At 40.4% G+C, this 23961-nt stretch overlaps 1 protein-coding gene across 8 annotated transcripts in view; it reads right to left on the bottom strand.

Moving 5' to 3' along the window:
- The window catches only part of ATP2B1 (ATPase plasma membrane Ca2+ transporting 1), a 475107-nt gene that overhangs the window by 300887 nt on the left and 150259 nt on the right, over nt 1-23961 (bottom strand). For all 8 annotated transcript variants that reach the window (XM_085653032.1, XM_085653026.1, XM_085653033.1 and 5 more), the window contains one exon: nt 19193-19626. In XM_085653032.1, the coding sequence (XP_085509158.1) occupies nt 19193-19400 (208 nt within the window). In that variant the 5' untranslated portion in view covers nt 19401-19626. The remainder of the gene's footprint in view (nt 1-19192; nt 19627-23961) is intronic.

Below are 23961 nucleotides of genomic sequence, written 5' to 3'. Positions count from 1 at the left end.
GTGTACTGGGGTTGTAACTCTATCCACTGCCATGTTATTTTATACAAAACTGAAGTAAAAAATATACACTTACACAAGTGACAATTCAGACTACTCCATGCCACCCAAAGCTAAAAGACTGGCTAGAGTGGCAGGTATTAGTAATGTTTAATGTACATTAAATTAGTAAACAACTGTTGTGCACATTTTAAAATCAGAGAAACAGTGCCACCATGTGGTGGACTGTTACCGTGCCCAAACATTTTTGTCTTGGAATGTCTCAGGATTGTACTAACTGAAAATACGTTTGAATTTAATAACACCTGGTTCAAACAAATCCGCGGCGTAAGTATGGGAGCTACCGTAGCTCCTTCAGTAGCCAATATTTACATGTCCAAATTCGAATCTCATTTTATCTACAATGAAATTGCTCCCTTTTTCGAATCAGTGTATCGCTGGGCACGATACATAGATGACATCTTCTTCATATGGAGAGACACTGAAGAACAACTCAAGGAATTCCTCCTATGGATCAATGTTACAGATACCAACCTCAATTTCACAGCACACACCAACAAACAGAAAATTGAATTTTTGGACATCCTGATCTCACACAATTCCGGACATTTGGAAGTGGATCTCTTCACTAAACCTACAGCCAGAAACACCTTGCTGCACTTACGTCGCATCATCAATGCCAATTGGCATATTCTTAATTCAGATCAGGATCCCTCCACACACTTGAAGAAACCTCTGTATGCGCATCGACGCAATAAAAATTTGAAAGACATAATTGTCAGATCACGTTTCAGCACCCATGTTCCGTTCATTCAGAAAAGCATTGATGGCAACCTCCCCATTAAAGGTACATTCAAATGTCTACGCTCCAGCTGTAAAGCATGCGATGGAGCCATAGAAGGTAGCACTATTACTCTGAACGGATATACCACTCATTCTACATCAATGACCAACTGCAGAACGTCCAACGTCATTTATTTAATCATCTGCCCATGCAACTTTGGCTACGTTGGAGAAACCTCCAGACCCATTGCCACTCGTCTCAATGAACATCGCTCTGCCATCCGTACCAACAAACTAGTAGCCCCTATGGTTAAACATTACAAAGAGCTTCAACATTCAGCAGAAGAAATCAAATGGCACATACTTGAAGAAATCCATCTGAAAAATGATACACAGAGTGACGAAATCCGTAAAAAACGAGAAGTTTTTTGGATTTTCACCCTCAACACGTTCCACAAGGGATTGAATAGTGATCTTCCTTGGGAAAATGCCATCCTCTTCAACAGACTAATGTCCCGATTTCCCTGCATTGTACATTATTTCCTGGTATTCATTGTTTAACATTATCCATATGTTATGATTTTCTTTGTGCCTGATTCTCACTCTTCCTTCCGGTACCCTGACTTCACTATCCCCCTCATGGACAGTGATACATTGGTTTTCAGTAAATATACTTTACTTTTCATTCACTTTGATCCTTTTTCTTTTGATCGGTTTGTTTATCGTTAGTGTCCCACCCCCATTTTGTTCCCTGTTTCAGAATCCCTCCTCATTGCTACACAGTAGTTCAGTCACTCTTCCGCTGTCCCCTTTCTATCTCGCTCACGGCCGACGTCCTCGCCTGGTCGCATCACGTGACCTCACGTCTTCCGCTTAAATCGGGCGTTCCAGCTGACTAGCTCACCCTTGCCTGTGGTCCATCGATGCTGAAATCCTGTATGCGGTACTGTACCAAGTAAGTCGTCCTACGGTCCCCTTTTATAGCCACATGCATTTTTCTCGTATTTCCCGTTATTTTCAAAGTAACCGTTAGTCTTTTTCTTTTTTCTCCATACATTTGTTTCTTCCCCTAGTGGTCACCCGTGAAACATATATATTTATCCTTTACCCGTTTGGAAGCTGCCTACTCTATCCATCTACATTTGCTAAGAAAGAGAACCTCCGCTAATCTCTGGAGGCTTTATCTGATTACACAGACCCATTGGATCTGCGAGGCAGGTACATTTTGGCATCACTTTCCATGTGACGTTTTTGGTCTTCGTCATTGCCCCTAGTTATACTTGTTTTGTGTTTTCTTTATTTTCCAGAGTACCCTTTGTGTAGTTTATTACTTATCCTTCGGACGGCCCCTACACCTTTCTCTTCATGGATTTCAACTATCCTGGCTCTTTATTCGCCACAAGCGATGCCTCTGATTATTAGGTATGCTATGTCTCTGCTTCAGTTTACATCGCATTGCCCACATCTTATAGTTAATTGATTGGCTGAGTACTTCATGTGTATTTTGAGTTTTTGTTTGCTCTTACTTCAAATAGGAAGAATTCTTTACGCCAGTGAATTACAGTCGGACCACATATCATCTTACCGTCTGGCTCATTTACCGATTCAGTAAGATCCTTATTTTTCTTTTACCTAGTGATCACTTTTGACATCTCATGCCCCATATCTTAGAGTTAATTGATTGGCTGATTACCCCACTTGTATCTTGAGTTTTTGTTTGCTCTTACTTCATATAGGAAGAATCCTTCATGCCAGTGTATTACAGTTGGACCTCACGTATTATCTTCCAGTCTTGCTCATTTACTGATTCAGTAAGATCCTTCTTCCTTCATTTTTCTTTCACCTCGTGATTACTTTTGACATCTCATGCTGTAATTTTCTCTATATATCACCTTGATGTCTTCACATTTACCCTGCATCTTTCTGATTACTCATACAACTATATCTACCTCGTCTTTTATCACTTCCCTTTCTCATGCATACTATTACGGCTTTTTCACTATGGACAGGTGTGTGACAGTACTTTTGTTGTTATTGACACTACACTCATGTGAAGGAGCACCATGTTTTTAAGAAAAAAGCATTTAGATGAATGAACAAAAAAATGATAATCAGTTGAATACTACTGTTTTAATGTGTGTAAAAAATACATATATATAGTTTGTGTTTCACATTGTATATTTTGTATGTTTATAGGATTCAAAGATACTTTGGCTCTCCTGATGAAGACGCTTTGTTAGCGTCGAAACGCGCGTTGAGAACATCTCGGTCTTCGCCACTCTTATTTTTATGTTTCTGTACTTATATTTTGTTATCTGATCGACTACAAATGCGATTTGCTGCATACTGTATTATGCTTTGTCTATTTCATCCAATTTCTATTTTGAATCACATTTCCAAATGATACAGTCCTTCATTATCAATTTATCTTTATCATTGCTATATTTAAATATAATAAAAAGTCTATATATATTTTTTATAATATCCTGTATGTTGTGTCTCCTTCCATATCATTATTGTCTTTCCATTGAATATTAGATTGTGTTGCGTTTAGATTGCCTAGGTGTTTACTCTACAAAGTGGACTGTTATAAGTGCAGGTGTTGACAACTAAGTGCCGGTGCTAAGCACCGGAAACCACCAGCTCAAATTAATAACTGCTAGCAGTCAACAAAGCGATCTAAGAAAACTTGTCCCTTTAGAGATAGATACACCCTGAATATATACACTTTAAATGCTTCCCAGAGTGATTCTATCTTAGACTCCGTTTACTCCTTTAAATCAAAATTCCCCAATATTACCGATCATATCATGGATCAGAAAACCAGGTCTGGAAGTTCAGTCCCTCTAAACCTCCAGCAACTAATCTTCTGTGAAAGAGCAAAATTAGCTAATGTAAGCATCACGGGGAAGTCATCAGACAAGATACTTGGTAGGATGCTCACCTCCCGAATTTTCTCCAGTAGAGAATGTGAAGCTAGCCACAAATCTATACACAAACTAGTGTCTACACCGTGTAATAATAGGTTTATTCTGCTGCTGCATGGGCATTATTGTCCAAGCAACACCCAGATGGTACAACTGCGTGCTATGGAGCACTGCATGGCTCACTTGGGACAGTGGCCTTTGAAATATGGTAGACTTATTGTGCTGTGATGTCAACACTAAATAGAAATCCCCTACCCAGAGCAACAGAGCAGCTGAAAATCTGCAACACTTAAGCATAACATCATCTAAATATTTAGAGGCAACAACTTTGGGCCCATATACATCTGCAGCGAATCGACCTGTCACACTACTACTGTGACTCCCCCACCTACCATTTCTGCAAAGTGAAATTTACAGTTATAGGTCTAAGAAATGCCTCTCCTCTAGAATACGAAGAAAAGTATCTGTGCCGTCCCCACATGGAAGCAAAAGTAAACATCGTAGCTGGTGAGATAGGAATCTCCTGAAGCAGAGCCACATTGATTTTAATATGATCAAGATAAGCAGGAACCTGACGGACCTCCCAGGGATTATATTTCAACTGAGTACTTTTAATGTATTGTGCATAAGATAATGAACATCGTACGTGCTTGAAGCCTAAGGATAGATCAGTGTATGTGAATATATACCTAGAGTGTCGGTGCATGGCATGTCCCCACAGTGCAGGACTTCAAAATACGAACAAAAAGTGAAGAGACCTCAAGGATCTTAAACCTCAACCCTCTCTCACACAAACCCCAACAGTTAGCGAATAGCCCGCCCATCATATATATATATTTAAAAATAAATTTGTGACACATCCCTGTGGTTGGGCTCTAAGCTTAAGGGTGCCTAAGAGCACACACAAGGTGCAAGGAAATTAATATTGTCCACCACTGTAAAGAAATATTACCCTTCTATCAGTACACCCAACAAATAGGAGTTATTACAAGTGAACATGTCAATGGAACACAAACTATTAAACGAAGAACAAACAGATTCTAATAAGACCATCATCCAGAGAATTAGCCATTGATGTCACTTTACATCAACATTTAAGTACTATGCACACATACTGAAACAATCACAGTCCAGTTTACTTAAGTGTGCTAAAGAGTATGATGCTAATAATACGATTTGTGACTAGTCCTTGCCACAGTAGCCAGTCACTGTATTTCTATGGTTATCATGGGAAGAGCTTGGGCTGCTAGAGCCAGATCTTGACCTTTCCTTGGGTTTCAAGAACGTTTTAATGACCTCCAGTGCAAAAAAAAAAAACATGCCCCTTTCCATTGTGCTCAATTCTCAATTGGCTGGATACACCATTGAGTACTTAAAGGATTTCTTCCTCAGCAATTTCTTGATCACTAGAAATAATCTCCTGGATGCTTGCACAGCTAGGGTAAAGTCTGGATAAAACGCGATGTAGGAACCATTATTGTAGAGGTGAGTGTCAGCCCTGTTCAAGCAAAGGACCACATCCCTGTCCCTCACTTTGAGCAAACGAGCAATTATGAGTCTTGAGTTCTGACCTCTGCTAAGTCTGGTCTCCAATGAATCATGTGTTCTTTCCACAATGAATACTTGTGAAAAAGCCTCTCATGCAAAGAAAGGCACCTGCTGGCGTTCCCAAAAAAATTCCATATTATTCATGCATTTTGATTCCACCACTCAATAGTCCATAGGCGCTGTTTCATGTCCTTCAGCAGTGAGGCACCTTATCATGCTGTGGTGGACCCCATTTCTGCTGTTGCTCCTCTATTTGACCTTGCACCTGCCGTCTATCATATTGAAGCTTTTGCCATTTCTGACCAGCTCGCAATACCTTGGTACGTTTCTCTCCACCACAGCCTGTTCTACTGTGTTGTCTAGCTCACATCCCGGTAACCAGGGGATAGGGTAGCATTGAGGGAAAAAAAAGAGCGCCTCAACTCTCTAACATGTACTTAGCACCTTTTCAACCATCGTGTTGCCAGCAACTGCAAGAAAAATCAAACAGGGCCAATGGTAAATCAGAGTGTGAAAAAAAACATCACCACAGGCTACATAGAAAGTACTGAAGTCAGATGATGAGGATATTGGCGAAAATGCCATAGAACCTCAGTGGTGGCATAATTAGTGGGAGGCTCGCCTCATGCACGCAGGATGACTGCCAGACTCTACCAAGCTAGTCCATAAGACTACCATCTACCCAACAGCAGCTGAAGGACTTGCCACGTTGTGTTTCAAGGTGGGCTATTCAGCAACCACTATAGCTGCTTACTCTTTGGTTCCACCCAGGGATAACAAAATCCAGTGCTACAGTGCAACTGTGCCATGCCTGGAGAAACTACCCAAACAATAAGTCTGTTATTAGTGATAGACCTCTGCTTCACACAGCAAGATTCCACCATGGTGCAGCTACATCCACAGACCTGGAGCCCAGCTCATCGATGACCACTACTGGCAGCTGTCAGACAGTGACTGGTCATAATTTGGACACAGGGGGAGCATGGAACCCAGTGCACATCTGAACGTCCAGCTTCAGCTCCCTGCAGTATTTAGCCATACATCAGGCAAGTAGGGATACGCCTATCCCAAGCCCTCTAGTTCTCGGTAGCCTGGCTCCATGATACAGTTGCAGGCCCTTCCACCAAGGACACTTGAAGACCTACTGCTGGTCGCCTGTCCGAAAGCAGTTAAAGACCCCGACAGGCCACAATCCCTTATCAGTGATTTGCCTGCAGATAACAGGGAGGCCAAGTCCAGCTCCAACAATATTAACCTTGCACGCTCTCGAGGGTATCCTAGTCACTGCAGCTTCGAGGTCAAATGGTCCCAAACACAGATCTCAATGACAAATGTCTTCATAGCTACAGTAATTTGTTGTAACCTAATGCATCCCCCCCAGCGTTCCAAGTCCCTGCTGCTTAGCCAGTGTGTGAGGTCATGTTGAGTGTTTGGATTGAGTGTCAGTTGAAGATATGGGCTTAGCAGCAAGGATATTTCTCCTGGTGGGGCTTACCGATCTACTTACCTACTTGTAACTAAAATGTAATAAACCTTCTTATAATCTACATTACAGCCACTGGATTTCCTTTACAACATAATTCAGCTGTAGCATTTGGAGGGCCTAGTGTGGGTGAGGTTTGTGGTGATTTTGAGATCATGCCAGCAGAGCTCGCTTCTTAGGCGGCCATCACGGTGTGTGGCTCTCTGTAGAAAGTGCCATTAAGAGGATGGGAGTTAGAGTGCATGATGCACAAAATGTAAAAATAAACATCACTTATAATTTTATAGCGCAGATACGAGATATGACAAATATTGCATGAAAACCAACAAGCCAGTTTCTTCATTGGGATATATATGGTGCATTTGGGGGGGGGGGGGGGGGGGGTGCAGCAGGGAGAGGGGAGTCGGTCACTTGCCAATGGTATCACGCTTATTAGACCCAACACAATTGCATAGTGGCTTATATCTGCACAAATCGGTTTGCATTACTTTTAATGTATGGGTTAAGAGTGTACTCTGAAGGTGGAAATTATCTATGTCTGCTTCAAAGTGGTTAAAACAATAAGTCTGTTAGTGAAACCACTTCGCACAATATTGGAGCATTCCCAAGAATAATATATATTATGGATCACTTGGACAGCCTTAGGGGTCGTCAGTGGTGAATATTTATTATATATTTCCTTTCATGCGATTCCCTGAAAAAGAGGCAAGCACAGCTTTATGGCGTAAAGCAAAGTTGCCTTGTAGTAAACACAACTACGCCTTCTGTTAAAGTCGGGTGGCTCAATGGACTAATGCTTCAGCTCCACATCATCTTGGTTTACCTTATGGCCGCAGATTCCAATCCAGCAGAGAGCCACTCAGCTTACCATGCTTCTGACGTTGATAAAGGGAGTATCACTGAGATGGGTGAATATAAATATCTGTTAGTGTCAAAAGGCCTAAGGGGTGTGGAAATGTGGGCTTTACTATCTGGAAGGCCGATTTCTCCTATGTTTTTCAGCCATACTAAGCATATATCGTTAATTGGCTGTTCTGACAGGTGGCAGCTTTACAGGCTTGGTTGCAATAAACGTTCAAATGAATATGCTTTGTGATAATCTGCATTTGTCAGATATCCATGGTAAATTACCTACTCTTGGTCTCTGGACATCCCGAAATTTCAAAATCTAACTAAACAAGCATTGGCAAAGCCAATCTGTCTCACGTGGGAATGAAAAAAAAAGTGTGTCTGGATCAATATGGTAGAAGCATTTTTTTAATTTATTAATAATTCTTTATTAATAATCGTTCACATTCTTTGTTCCGATATATGCATTGTATTTTATTATTTAGTAAACCATGTCAACCATTTTTCGGTTTTAGTGCAATTGTAGCGGCACAGTTCTGAGATGTATACTTGTCGGATTATTTTAAACAATGCAATGCAATTCACAATTCGATTAAAATGGCAGAGGAATTTGCAAGCTTAGATAATTGCTGTTATGTGACTTGCCTTTTCAATGTTAAAAATTACAGCACATTGATGGAAAGTTGTAGAAGCACATCTAGTAAATCTTCATATGTTTTGCCGACAAATAGGTAGCTTGGTATGATTGCATAATGAGCTGACTAAATTACTGTTGTAGTTTCGGGTGTGTTATTCAATGCCAAAGGGTTGTATTCTTGGTTATCTGTCATCTCTTAGTTGAAAAAACATATTCCATTTTGACAAGAGTGCTGAAGAATTAGCTCTGAACCCGAATCAATGCGATAAAACTGATGGCCTCACAAGTTGGAATGAATACATCTCAACACACAAACAAGGTCTACAAACCCAGATGACCCAAAAACAAAAGTTACAAACATCATCTACATTTAAGATTCATTATTCCTAGCAAGTGCCCTTCCGTTGGGAATTTCTGCCTGCGAGTCGGTAGCAGCTAATCTACACCATTTTTGCATGTATGGTTTCCCTCAGAGCACTAGTTGGAAGGGGCAAGCACAAGCAATTCACACAAATTGCCCACATTATGAAGAAATTAAATTTGGAGAAAGACACTGTCCTAATGAGGCTCTTTATTATTTATCTAACTTTAAATCAAATAGTGCAACTTATCGGTTTTCCCTTTACATCATCCAAATTATAAAACAACTAGGCACGAGAATTAATAAAATAAAAAAAACAGCACAGGAAAGTCAGTCCAGTAATCCATGTCAAACACGTGACAAAAAATACAAACCTAATGAACGGGAGGGAGTGGAGGAAAACGCTGACAAAAGGAAGAAAGTAAGCAGCGCCTGGGAGCGTGCATTCGAGTCATGTTGTATTCAAAGACCCAGCAGCAAACAAAGCGGCAACAACGAAGAAATCCAAGGAGAAGGATTTAAGCACGTGGAGGAGGCAGGGTGGGCATGAGATATAAATTAAAATATAGAGGCCAGGCAGTCAGGCACTGTAAAGTTGGCATTCTTTTTTCAGCAGCGCTAACTTGGCTCCGGGGCATTAGAGCACTTTACCACAGAGCCAGAATAGCTGGATATTTTCCTTCATTCAGAATAGAAAGGAATGGAAAGTGCTACTACAGTTACACAAATGCTTTAGATAATCCAGCACATTCTTTTGCTTTACTATTGCTTCATTCTTATGCAATCCAAATTCGGAAGCAAAAAGACGCGGTAAAAAAAAGGGACCTTCTAACAATAAACTAAGTGCATAAAAGCGGATGTGGCACAGCCATAAGGCGGTGGCGTAGGAACACAAAACCACCGGCTCGAGTCCATCCAAGTTCTGGACAAGCAATCAGAAAAGCCCACGGCAAGATATTTAGTCAACTAAGAAATGCGATTGCAACGGAAAACTGCAAGAATGTAAACACACCGAGGACCAGGCAGGAGTGTGTGGAGCCAAGCAGTGTAAAGTCCATTATATATGCCAAGCTCTGGACAGTTACTGAGAAATAAACATAGCAGAGAAAAACAGTGAGGAGAGAACACCAAGTTATGCTGACCCACGCTGGAAGAAAACATTTAAAAGTTTCAGCACCAGGGGTGCAACTAGGCCAGACTTTCGAGGGGGGGCTAACACGGTCAGCAAGTGATGAAAGTCAAGTATTTCAAACTCTAGGGGAAGAGTTATCTTTCTTATTAGCCAGTAGGAAGGAAAGACGTGACAAACTATGGAGTTGAAACATACATGAAAGTCCAATTGGAGTACGATTAAAAGATTGGAGTCCATTGTTACTCCTAGATTCCTTACTTGGGCCCAGTTGTTTGGTTGCGGAGGCCATATTGTTGATGGGTGGTGTTTGATCCATTTGCCGCATATCAATATATTTGCTTGTGATGCGTTTGTTTTTTTGCTTTGGTTGGAGGTCATTGTTTATTTGACCACTTAAGTCAATGTCCATTTACATAAGAGTCAAAGTCAGAGGGCCTTCCATACTTAAATTTGATTTGTGTATTATCTGAATAACAGTAAAAGTTGAGATTGCAGGAGGAGATTATATCCGAAAGAGACAAGACACATGTTAAAGAGGTGGTAGAACTGCTTTGTGCATTTGTTGTGAATTGAAAGCAGCGACCTGAAAGGATAAAGTGAGATCTACTTAATAGAAAACATACAATGGGCTCCAATTCATTCCCGGCACTCTGATTTTCAAGTCTATGTAGAAGGCTTACACCTTACACACATTCATAGTTTTTACTGGTCTTTAAAAGACCATTGATCAATTAAAGAGTTACTTCTCCTATGTCCCCTGTAGCCCAACTCTTGTAAAGGGCTGCTGCTGCTACAATGGTAAAGTGCATTTCAGGGAAAATGTACAGGCGAGCAATCAGAACATTAAAAGGAAGTACTAGAAAAAAGCTATGGAAATGTTATGGCTTGTTTCTAAGCACCATAACAAACTACGCCTTCTGCATGGTATGTAAATAGTGATGTTAAAATTTGCTATAGACTCTTCAAAATTAAAGTAGATTTCTTTAATGTTTAGCCTGGCTAATGGAGGTCTAACAGAAAAAAGAAAAAGCCAGAAAATAAATACAAAAGTCAAGACAAGAATGTTTCTTTGTTCATTGTACTGTATAATCGGAATGAATCCTATGACATGAATTGTGTGTGCCTCAAGAGGTTATCCATTGGTATTCAGTCCTAGGATTGATAACTGAGAAGGGTGTTTTTTCCCACCATTTGAAAGCACCGCGGGCCTAAACCCTGGTCATTTAAAACTGTATGGGATAGTTATACGAACGCCTTAGACGTCACAAACACCCAAGTGTTAGAATCAGTATTTCTAAAGCATGACTGCTACCACCAAAGGACATCCTAGCACTGCGATCAAGAAGCTAGGAAACCAAAAGCCAAGGAGTTTGGAAGCAGAGCAAAGAGTGTTATGGGACGTAAATCAGGAAATTAGATTGGAGATGAAGAGGTCTATTCCTGTCATGGCATTATAAATTAAATAGAGACACTTGAAGAGGATTCTTTTTACCCCACCAAAACATCCAGTGAAGATTTTTGAACTTATCCAAAACAGAAGCAGTGGGATGGAAATTGAGCAGAAACCTGGCTGCAGAATTCTGCACTAACTGGAATACGTAGATCAGATATTCAAGGGTCCCCAAGTAGGGCATACTGCCATAGTCAAGTTTGAGTAATGAGCACATGGACAACAATCTTCCTTGAAAGATTGGGGAGAGGAAGTATTTCCCTCGGCATGTTGAGCATATCAAAAGAGGTGGGCGTCACCTGTCCTCTTTGCTTAGCAAAATGAAGTTGGTAGTATTCCACAAACCTGAGGTTCGTTGAAGATTCTACACATATGTAGTAAGGCTGAGTTCTTGTGGGCACCAGCTGGGGGAGGCAGTCTTTCGACGCCTTGCAGAAAAAAAAAAAGAAAAAAAAAGAGGATTTTGGTATTGTTCTGGTGTCGTTTTTAGAAAATTCAAGGACATCTAGTTGGCGACTTACATGGGTGAGGATGCAGTTATCATGTGATCTTCTGAGATAGAAAAGTAAATTTGGTTATCATCCGCCTAGAACAGGATGCCTATACTGAGCAACCAATAATGGTAATTTGAAGTTTGACATAAGAGATGAACAGCATGGGGGCTGAACAATGAGCTCTCAGGTACCCCACAGATGACTTGCAGGGTGCCAAATGGTATGGAAACAAACAGCCAAACCACAACAGGGATTCTTTTTTTTTTTTTTACAACTGTCCATATTAAAAAGGCCAGGAATGAGGGTGGCAGACGGTCAAAAGAGGCAGACTGGTCAAAAGGGACCAGTGTCATAGAATTACTGCTCTGTAGAAGCATCTTAAGGTCTTTGATCAATGCTAAGAGGGTCGCATCTGTGCTATAACAAGCACAGAAACCAGGCTAGGCACGTTCAAATAGTCATTAGACTTTAGGAAGTGGATAGTTTCTTGTTCGAGCCCTTCAGTTTAACCAGGAGAGATAGAAGAGAGATTGTTTTGAACAGCTAAATATTTTTTTTCAACAAGGGGCTGACCTATGCATGTTTCCAAGCAGATGGAACAGAACATGATCTCAGAGAAAGGTTACAAAGATCCCTTGAGACAGGACCAAAGCCATCTTCATCAAGGGAGAATAAGAGCCATACAGGGCTCTAAGGGGGACCCCGATCTGATGTGCTCCATCAGTGCAAGTGTCCCTTGGAATTAAAGTTCTGTAAAACCTTCCAACTTAGAAGACTTGGGATTTGACATGCTGTTTAAAGAAAGAAGATAATATATGGGGGAGGGGGGGGGGGGAGGCTGAGAAGAAAAAGAAGCATACATTTTAAAGATGTTTTTCTGGAAAAAGGAGGCCCAATTTTGACAAATCTTTGGCGGGAGGAATACAGTTAGAGAAGGCAAGGGTGGCAAGATGATTTTTGACCATGGAAAAGTCTGTAGAATTCGAATATTTATAGATCCTCTGTGCTAGACAATTAATTTTAGTAGCATGGATGAAACGTAAAGCCCCTAAGATCTAACTCCATATTATGTAGGCCCTGATGCCATCTTATTGGAAGTCACCATCTTATTTTGTTTTTGTAGAGCGCAAACCGCTTCCTCAGACAGAGGTGTCCAGGCGCTGTGTAGAGAAGTCAGGTGAACAAACTGGGCCTTGCAACTAACCTTGATGAAGTGCCATGTTTTCAAGTTCTTACGGAACTCGGGTTCAGAGTCCGACATGCGTAGATGTAAGGGCAGTGCATTCCATAGCATGGCGGTGCTGACTGAAGGGCCTTCCTCCTTTTCTGGCTTTTGCGAAATGGGGAACACAGAATAGAAACTGGGAATTAGATCTCAGTGTTCAAGAAGATTGGTAAGGGTGAAGCCTATTTCTAAGGTAGCTAGGCCCTATGTTATGCATGGCCCGAAAAGCTAATGTCAGGAAATTAAATTCAATACGTTTTGCTACTGGAAGCCAGTGCAGAAACCGGATATGAGGGGTGATATGGTGGTGGAAGGGCACTCTCCGAATGAGTCTAGCAGCCACATTCTTAATTATCTGCAGTCTGTGCATCAAGTATCTGGGTAGACCCATGTACAGACTTCGCATAGTACAGCTGGGATGTCACCGTGGCATGAACTACTGTCCTGCGGCTGTCCTCCGGAAAAAGGTGTAGGAATTTTTCAAATTTTCAATTTTCCAAAACAGATCGACGAGACATGGCGTGTATGAGTCCCACTTGATGCCCAGATTCCTCGCCGTCTTTGACGGACTGGGCGGGGTACTCAGCTCACCAGGCCACCAGAGTCCTGTAGGGAGGGGGAAGGCTGACTAAAGAACAGGACCTGGGTCTTGTCTGCATTTAATTTCAATGTGTTGGTATTCATCCATCTGGCAATGACCTTCAGGCACCCCATTAATTTAGTAAATTAATCCTTTGAGTGATCGATAAAAGAGAACACCAGCTGAGTGTCATCTGCGTACGAAACAGCCTTCACATCCCAGGTGTCTATGAGATTGAATAGATGTACCAGGTAAATGTTAAATAGTAGGGGACTTAGTGCTGAACCGTGCGGTTTCGGTACTATATCCTTTCCGGAAGCCTGATTGCGTGTCATGCAAGATGTTGTGTGTCGACAAAGTTGGCGAGTAGACATTGTGCCAATTTTTCTAGCATTTTAGCCGGTGCCAGTAGCAGAGAGATTGGCCAGTAGTTGCCGAGCACCGCCGGATCGGCATTAGCTTTTTTCAGGAGAGGCAGCAAAAATGCCTGTTTCCAGACATCAGGGATGATGCCAGAGGACAAAGACACATTCAAGATGTGATTCAATACTTGGATTGATCCAGTCAGCTAGTAGTTTGAAGATCTTGGGTGGACAAGGATCTGCGGAGAGCCCAATTTGCATCTTAAGATTTCAGCCGATTCCTGCAGTGTTATTTGGGCGAACTCCATAAAAGTGCCCATAGGCTTGCTGGATGGCAGTGCCTGTGGTACAAATGATGGGTCTCCCGTCGTAAAAGAGGAATAGACTTTCTGTATCTTTTCCTCAAAGAAATTGGATAGATTTGTACACAAGGCTAAGGAGGGAGGAAGTTTTCCTTCAACAGCTGTTGGATTAGTGAAGGATCTGACGATCCTAAAAATTTCCTAGCCTGAATTCTTGGCACCCTCAATCTGCTTAACAAAATACTCTCTTCTAGCTGCTCCCATCATTTTACGCAGCTTTTTTAAGGCCACTCTATAGGCTGGCTTCGCCTCTGGAGCATAGTCTTTCCTCGATTGTTTTTCCAATCTCTTGCACCCACTTTTTTAGGTTCTTAAGTCTACCAAGAACCATGGGGCGGACAGTGAATCTCTTTGAGATTTGGAAGATTTTAGAGGCGCCACAGCATCGAGGAGGCCGTGATCTGGCCATTAAACCCAATTGCATCTTCCTTTGGATCACCCGTGCATAATGGGCCACCATTAAGGAGCAGTGGACCTATATTGTCTGCACATATTCTGCAAATATTATTTTCCAATTCCTGCTTAATGCTGAAAGTTTCTTACGAGAGGGCTGTATATTCCCTAGGTTAAAGGAAAAAGGAACTAGATGATGATCTGTCCATGTCAGACAATGAGGGTCTTCAGCTTTAATAGAGTCAATATTTTGAGAAGATAAGGTCTAAGGCCTGCTTTATGTGTAGAGACAGATACATGTTAAATAAGGTTTGCTACCTTTAGGACTTGCACAAGCTGTGACACCTGGGGACAGCGGGGTCGTCCACACGTAGATTGAAATCCCCTAAGGCCATAAAGTTCGCATATTGAAGTGATTTCTGTGCAATAAGATCGCTTAGTTCCAAGAGATATTGATTCGGGCAGTCAGGAGTTCTGTATATTAGTAAGCCAGTGACAGAGGGTGGGGGAAATCTTAATGCAAAAATGCATGCCCTCAATTGGGCCTTTACTGCTCAAATCAGAGGAGACAATGTCCCAAGCTCCTTTCAGAATGATGGCTACCCCACCACTCCACTTATCTTCTTTCCTATTAACACAAATAATTCTAAAACCCAGGGGGAAGACCGCTACCGCAGCATGTCTTTGCTGTCAACAAGGTATGCAGTCCCTAAGAAACTCTAGACTGCAAGTTGCTCTGCCTTCTATGCTCCTAGTGTATCACATAGATGTAGCTGTTAGGGTGTTAGGTTCTAGATGACAGTTAACCATTTTAAAAAATGTTCATTTTTATTCTTGTTGTTTATAATGTGCTCTCTTGCAGTTTTCATAATATCCTAGCTTTTTTTTTTTTTTTAAGGTACTGAGAAACCGGTTATTCGGGTAAAAAGAAATACTTTTAAGTAAAAAGTGTTCAGTATTCTTAGTGCAGCATGTGTGATATTATGAACAAAATAGGTTATTGTTACCATGGTGCCCTCGATCCCTATATAGGGATTGCTAGTAACTCAAAAGCAATAACTATTTTAGTAATGCATTGAGTAGTTTTCGGCAGGGCTACAATAATCTGTCTTTCACATTCAACGTTGGAGTACTGAACTGAGTCCACCCGTGGGTGGGAAAGCAAACCTTGCAAAACTATGACAAAATCGCAGTTTACACATTAGATGAGATGCTATTAATTGATGTTATGATATACATATTTGTTTTATACTAGTGTCTCCAGACCTGTTCCAAACATTTACAATTGTGGTTGGTCTTAAGTAACTCTTCAATATACCACGGAGCGGGAGGAAATGTATGACAAAAAGGCAGTTTTGATTGGAATGGTGGAGGAGATTCGATTGAATTAGAGACCCAGATGCACAATTGCTGGGCGGCCAAGACTATATATTGATTAAGATGGATTGCTTGGCTCACGAGAGAATGTAAAATCTAATCGCACTTAATGTTGGATATACTGTATTAGTCTTGGTTTGTTGCGTATCATGGAGAGAGGTATGATGCCCTAAGGGGCAGCATAGTGGTCCGTCATTCCAGAGGGATAGGTTGAAGAGTTTTGAACTCAATAATATTGGAAAAGAGTGGATCCAGCAAGTGGCTGGCCATAGGCGCAGGTGGCAGAGACCAACTGAATGACCCCATGGTTTAAGTGACTATTAAGGCAAGCAAATCTGGGTTCGCCAGATTTTCTTTATGAAAATTGGGGCCACTTAATAAAAAGTTGGGAAAATTAAGTAAGAATGGACCAAGGAAATTGGGGAGGGCTGGACTACAAGAATGTTTATTATCTGGGGCCAATGTCAAAGCGAACTGGTAAATAGTCTAGTGGAGCCAAGATAAAGCTTTAAGATCATAGTTTCTGCAGGAGAGGAAGCAGGTGCTACAACCAGCATACAGGAGGAGGAAGAATTGTAAACGTAGGAAGAATTGTAAACGACAGCCAGGCCACTCCCATGTTTGTCTAACTAGTACTTGAGGAACGGCTGTGCAATGTCAGGGGTAAAGGTATTTTCCAAACATTTCTCCATGAGAAAAACAGCATCAGTATCATATGACTCAACTAAATCAAATACATCTAGCAGGTATTTAACCAGAGAACATGTGTTCATAAGAAAGCATTTAGCTTTGGGATCAGATGTTTATATCCTGCAGAACCTCTGCAGAGTGTGAAGTCAGCAAAGGGAAACAGAGAACCCACATACTCTGCATATAACAGTGCTGCAAATTTCAAGTGGCTGAAAAGTGATACCGGTGCCAAACTTGCCCCAGGAGTACAAAGCGAATAACCCAGTTAGTTGAGGATTATCAGGAGAGTGCAGGACGGGGTTCTGGAGCTAGGCGCGGACATGCGCAAGGCGCCCTTAGCATCTGCAGTGTCAGGCAAAGCAAGTCAAAAATAAAATAAAAGTGAGAACATATCAATTCATAAAATATGTGAAAGGAGCACACAGACAGCACCTGATCCAGCGGATTACCCTCAGGAAGTGAATGAAGCCAGGCAGCTCCAAAACATGCTAAGAAATAAAATGCTTCTGGGAAGAGTGCGAACTTACAATCCGAGTAGATAGTGAGGAAAGCAGCCAATCAAAAGCAGAACACCGACAACAGATGACAAAGGCAACCAATGAAACAGCCTAAAGTGGTTGAAAAGGTAGGAGGTACAATGTTTCCTCCAAGGACACCCAAAGCAGTTTGTAGGAAGACAGCACAAATAAACTTGGTACACTTGGATGAACTGGAACAGGACAATTCAACAGTACAGCGTTTATTGAAAACATTAATGTGACATTCAAAAGCTATTAAAAATGTTAACCACCAGTAATGCTTCAGCTAAAAAAAAAAAGACAGCAAATTATTGAGACAAACTTTAGTGAACCCAACTCGAAAAGTAAAAAGTATGTCCACAATAAAGGAAAAGACTGGGGAATCCACCACAAGACACTGGAGAGAGGCATGCAAGGTACAATGTAATAAGGACAGCATTTAACGACAATTAGTAGTTCGGTCTGTCATGGAGTAAACTGTTAAGTGAAGGCAAAATGTTTACCTTTGATTAGGGAAAAAATTTATAAAATATGTACTAAAATATACTAAAGACAATCTAACAATTCCTGTTGTTCAAAAGAGGCAACACCTAAAGAAACTGCTACAGCTTCCTACTATTGGACTATCTACAATTTCCTTCACCAGATTTTTGTGAAATGCACCTAGACATTTCTTATACTCCTTGATTTCCAACCTACATGCGTTTGGTTCTCTGTCATATCCTAAGTGAATACTTCCATTAATCAAGCGAAAAACAAAAATGAAGTCTATTAAGCACCAGAGACAACTAAAACAAAAACCATGGCGTGAAGGACAGGAGTGATATTGTGTCAATATGATTTTGAAACTGGCTTCCTTAGATCAAAAACGGTAAATATTGGTAATAACTTCTGTGTGTCACTGTGCCCATATTAAACAGGGGATATTGTGCTACCCTACATTCAGTTCATTGTATAATATTGGGGTTAGAATTTATGTTTTGTTGCCCACAAGAAGTTGAAACATCCATTTAGAAACACTAATGACTTGAAATTATAATGAACCATTCAACCTGAACACAAAAATGGTCATTTGTGCCATCAATATAAAATATCACTGGTGTAGCGATACTTTGTGAATCTTGGCCCACCCCATCTAAATAGTAAGACAACTCAGAACATTTTACTTTCTATAGAATTGCCATGACTCAAGTATTGAAGCACTTTGACGCATAGTAAACGGATGCAGGAGTCATACTTCCAGGAAAATAATATTTAACTTGGAGAAATGGGAGGGTGAGTGAGCTGTCTCAGATTAAAGGCAGGGTAAACAGATCTACGGACTCTTACAAAGAAGCTGCTGCCGCCACTTGCAATGGTCTGTGCATGTTCTTATGGATTACTAGGCATTCTAAACTTAGCAACATAAATTGGTGAAGCAGAAATTTGCATTCAAAATCATGTGCCACATTTCTGGTAAAAATGGTTGGAGGCAAGGAGGATATAAACATGTGGAATATTACCCTCCCTATGAAGAAAGGATTCAGATCAAGTGATTAAGTGACTGTAATAATACCAGCATTTCGCCTAGATGAGAAACACTCTTGCTCAGTCGTACAATGGCTATCTTCCAATTACAATTGCAGGTACAAAAAACATTAAATGGCTGCTTAGATTCCACAAAATATCCACTTAAAACAGATAGTGGGTATTGAGTTTATTTAGCCTAGGAATGGACTGTTAGACTCTAGGTTTTAGTGGGGAAAAAAAACAATAGGTTACATTTATTCACCCCATTCTAGCTCATGTTGCAGAGCAAAATAATTTCATTTTAAGGAAAAGAATAAAAGTAAATACAAATTAACTATCTACACAGACTCCCACTGTAATTGTTTTAGAGCTTCATACATTCACCTGCCTTGCAGGAGCTCGAATCCTAGTATAAACAAACAGGTTCTGAGATGGCAGCATAGAGAAAATGCTTAACTTGTTTAAATATAGTCACCCATCCTACTTACCCAAGCCAAACAGAAAAACTTCCTTACCTTCATGTGGTGATGTTTTCAATCTTGTGCAAATTCCATATACATCACCATAGCATTCCTGAATTTTATTTAATGCGTCTGTGGATCGTAGTTCCATAAGTTCACGCAGTTCTTTAAGCGTAATCCCAAAATCCGCTCCATGATTAATTTCACTTACAGAATTCTTTACACCACTATATGCAACAGAATTATTAGCCATGTCACCCATGATGTGTGCAACTTTCCAAATAAATAAAGTACCTTTGGGTAAAAATCTTTCCCCTTAAATTTCCAAAAATGGAAAATAATCCTTTTAAGATGAAGAAAATCACTGTACAGGATACATTTCATAAGAAATAAAAAACAGGTATCAGGGAAGGTTTCCAAAGCGCCATCTTGAATATTGTTCCATGCCGATTTCCCTTTCTCCACATTAATTACAGTCTTGGAATGGCCTGAAATTACAGAAAACAGTTTGAAAATATGCAAATATATTAATGCATGTATTATAAAACACCAACATGGATATTAATTTTATAAATCACACAACAAAATGTTTTTACTTAAGGCATGTAATGAAATACAAAAATGCTAAATCATTTAAGTATTTAAACGGGAAACATTTAGATATCAGACTTTTGGGCCTTTAGAAGTCAATGGGAAACATTTGATAGACCTGAAAAAAAATCTTTGGTGTAATGCTTCTAGAAAGGCAGTCCGCGTTGAAAATAAAATACACATTTGTTCACTGTTAAAAGTATCTCATTTGAATTGGTAGCTTGAGTATATGTCTGCCTCTGAATGAGATTTATTGACAATGTAGCACAGAAATGAGATCTGGCAAATACAGCTTGAAAAGAACAAGCCAGTTTCATTGTAGTCCTTCACATTGTATACGGGGAAAGGAGGAGAGCGGGTTGGGTCACTTGACAACGGTGGCATACATATTAATTGCTTTACAAAGAGAATGTATTTTTAATTAGCCAGTTATTTTAAAGCAAAGTTGGGTTTTACAGATGTAACCAAATCAACATTACAAAATATTTCGTAGAAGGTTAAAATGTGCAACACTTCAAGGGTCCCAGCTTATCTCAAAGTACAGTGTACTACCAGCAAGAAAAAAGTGAATTTTGAAGCTTACAATATAGCATCAGTGAAAAAGTGAAACAAGATTCTTTGAAGACTTATTAGAAGGGCATTACTTGTCAATATTGCCTCTTGGTTTCCAGATGCCAGGTCTTGCCATGTAGAGGTTTCTACAGCAGCAAAAAGGTCTGCTGGTAACTTTACTCAACAATAGAATATTTCTCAAAGCAAGGGTGTGTATGCAACCACTTTGCTACTAAGAACCATCTACCCAGTACTTGTGACTCAGGACACGCTGAAGATTGAAAGGCAATCAACCAATTCATTCAGTTAAACTGCCTAACATTGACAAAGAGCATTTACGTGGTTCCTGAACCTCATCCATTCAAGCTTTCGGATTTATGCAATAGTCAGTGTATGGTCTATAATCGGTGGTTCTTAACCTGTGATCAGGGTCCACTGAGGGTCTTAAAAGCCTACTAGAGGGGTCCACAACTGCTTTGAAAATTAAATATTAACAGATCAATAAAGTGTATGTAGATCATGTAGCAAAATGTAAAACTGAAAATGCTAAACCTTCTCTAAACGTGAATGAATCTGAAATTGGAAGCTAAAAATTAAGTTTATATCTTGAAACTGAGTCAGAGGAGCAGTAAAAGTGCTTAAAACTGAATATTGTATGGACAATGGATAGTCTCAATTGGATTTAGAGAAGCTCAAACCACCCAATTAAAATTGATTTTTATATTTGTTTGTAAATTAAATATTTCATCATTTGTGTATTTCTTTGATGAATGCTGGACTCTGAATTGTTATGTATAGACTTGTGGTTCAAATAATCAAAATTGCTTTGGTCGGGGTCCCCATATTCCAATAATGATTTAGTGGGAGTCCCCGGACTCCTGTAATGATTAAGAGGTGGTCCACAGAAGTCAAAAGGTTAAGAATCTCTAGTCTATGTGAATCAGTATTGACTTGATCCTTATTGTGGCATTGGGCAAGAATATCTTCCATATTAAAGCACATCTTAACAATGAATCTCTTCCTCTTGGAAAGGGAGTGTTGCTATTTCAATCTATGAAAAAAGCTTCACAAATAAGGCATATCAATGAGGGAAGAAAAGAATTAGAGCAAGATAGGCTGCCCACAGGTCCAACTTATTCATGTGATATTAAGATTACTTCAGAGGCTGTGTTCCTTGCATCAGGAGTAGTATAATGATTCCCTGCAGAGAAAGGGAACATACTTCTTCTGTTGTCAAAGAAAAGGACATTTCAAAAGGGACTTTTCAGCACGCTCCTTTCTCAAAGTCACTGAACAAAATCCATGCATTATTCCAACTGGCATCTGGGATAGTGAGGTACCCCCTCGTTCTGTACAGATCCAACAAGAGACTAGCATGAACAGTGATGTGCATTTATTATTTTTGAGGTTCCGTAAGATGTGCTCACTATCAATCACCGAAAGAACTAAAAGATTGGAGCAGGGACTCTGAAGGTCTTTTTATGGTCTGTAACCTGCAAACTATTAGGCAAGGATACCTTATGGATTACTCCATCCCTTTTAGGAGAATTTGTTCTTAGTCCAAGAGGTTCCTGTGTGATATTTCTTGACCGTAAATTCACTCCTACTTTGACTAACTGTACAGCAGGTTGGTGTGAGCATAAATTATATGAGAGATTTAGATTGAAAAGATCAAATCTGCAAACAAATTTGTGTTACTGGTTTTGGTACATATGCAAAAAGCCAGCTCAGCACCCCAAGAAAAGTCATGGGAGAGTATTAATAGGGAACACAAAAAGAAACCGAGGCACTGAACAGAACAAGCTTGCTGCATTGAATGTAAGCACACAGCCCTCCCTCACCCAGTTCTTTGAAATATGTGGTCCTATATAGACTGTATTCACTCGGTCAGGCATTCAGGGACAGTGCAAGCAGAAGGTGCCGAAAAGCACTTGGAAGTGACTAGGTAGGGATGGAGGGAAAATGGTAACTCCTCATCCACAGGGTTGTCCTCAACCTGACAGAGTATCACTTAACAGGGATTCTAGAATTAACTTCACACTCCAACAAGAACTACGTCAGTAAAGGTAAAAGAGGGACCATTTTGGGAACAGGTTAGAACCTAATTAAAATGTCATCTTACGGAACATTAAGAAATTATGCGTGCCAACTGGCACTTCAGAACCAGCTTGGATCTAGGCTGAGGAAGAACTCCTACTGCAAGAAGGCTTAATGCTGCTCATTGGAAAAGCAATGCTAGAGCTGTTCCTCCCTCCAACAAACCCTGGATTTCAAGACTAACTTCAAGAAGTGAAGAATCAGTATTCTTAAATGACTCGGAGATATATTGGTACTATTCATACTTGTGAAAGGTGGCTGTTGATAGTTTGATGGAACCTCCATTATCTCTACTTCTCATGGAAATGCTAAGGAAGATCACCTCTGATCTAGGAAGACCACTAGAATGAATTAAAAGGTTTGGGAGCCAGACATGTCCAGAACAAAAACGCTTTAAAAACCATGTGAAGTTAAACAATGGCCAGAAAGACCACTGTTTTGTAGAACATTTTCCTCACTTGCTGGACATACGGTTCATATTTGCATTTTCAGAAACAGTAGGTGAAGGTCCAATTTTAGGCCTGTAGGATAATTTAGGCCTGCCGGTTACTTTTAGGCTTCAAATAAGAACGTGGAAATCTCAAATAGAACCGACTGTTGAACCTTCTGTCAGGACCTGCACGCTATGTTGGCCAACGCACTCTAAACAAAGGTCACCAGTGACATTGAAAAGGACTCATCTGGTCCTTGAGGGATTGTTTCTGCCCAAGTCTTCCAAAATTCGGGATGTGTTGGAGTCCTGCGAGATTTAATGGCTAGGCTGGGCACGTCAGGTATTTGTGACACGTCCCACTATCACAATGCGCTTGGCTTTGACAAGCCTACTGGATGGGGCCCTGCTTTGACTGCACTCCTGTTTTTGGCCTGAATCTTGACGTCATACGTAAAGATTGAAGGAAAAGAACAATTTCTCTAGGGTGAAAGGTCACATCAAGATTGCCCAATATGCAAAGAAATTAAGTAAACCAAAGTGCAAGATTCATTGCAAAGACATTATGTTTTGGAATGAAAGCAATTAGTTTATCTTAACAGAAGTACTTTGACTACAACTGGAGCTTTGAATAAAATAAAGGCACTGTCAGCAATAACAGAGTGAGACTCGGATAAGGATCTGCAAGTTGTATGTCCAACAAGAACTATAAAAACTATAGAGAAAATAATAATTCAAACACTGTGTAAAGAGTGACACAAATGAATATTTGGAATCAGTTTTAAGAACTGTTCAAAGATTTCAACCAGGAAATTTATGAGGATAGAATACATCTCCCGAGACAGAAGAGACTGAATAATAAGTGAGGAAACAGTGATGATTAATACATGCTATGGAATGCTTACATAGAAAACACGGACTGCATTTCTTGTCTTGTGTACTGTTTGAGGAATGCCAAGGTAAAAACCTATTGACAAATGACAAGTGGGTCTAGTTATATGATGAAACCAACTAGAGACGTCATAGCTGGAGTAATTTCAACTGTGAATCTCTTGTTCGTATTTCCATCCACTTCAGGCTTTTTACAGTCAGACGCTCGAAGATTCAGTGGAAGGACTTTGCAGGGAGGAAATATGAGTCGGCCAGGGGTGTT

The sequence above is a fragment of the Triturus cristatus genome, chromosome 4_1 (genome assembly GCF_964204655.1).
Source record: "Triturus cristatus chromosome 4_1, aTriCri1.1, whole genome shotgun sequence".
Lineage (NCBI taxonomy): Eukaryota > Metazoa > Chordata > Amphibia > Caudata > Salamandridae > Triturus > Triturus cristatus.
This window is presented reverse-complemented; position numbering and strand designations above follow the sequence as displayed.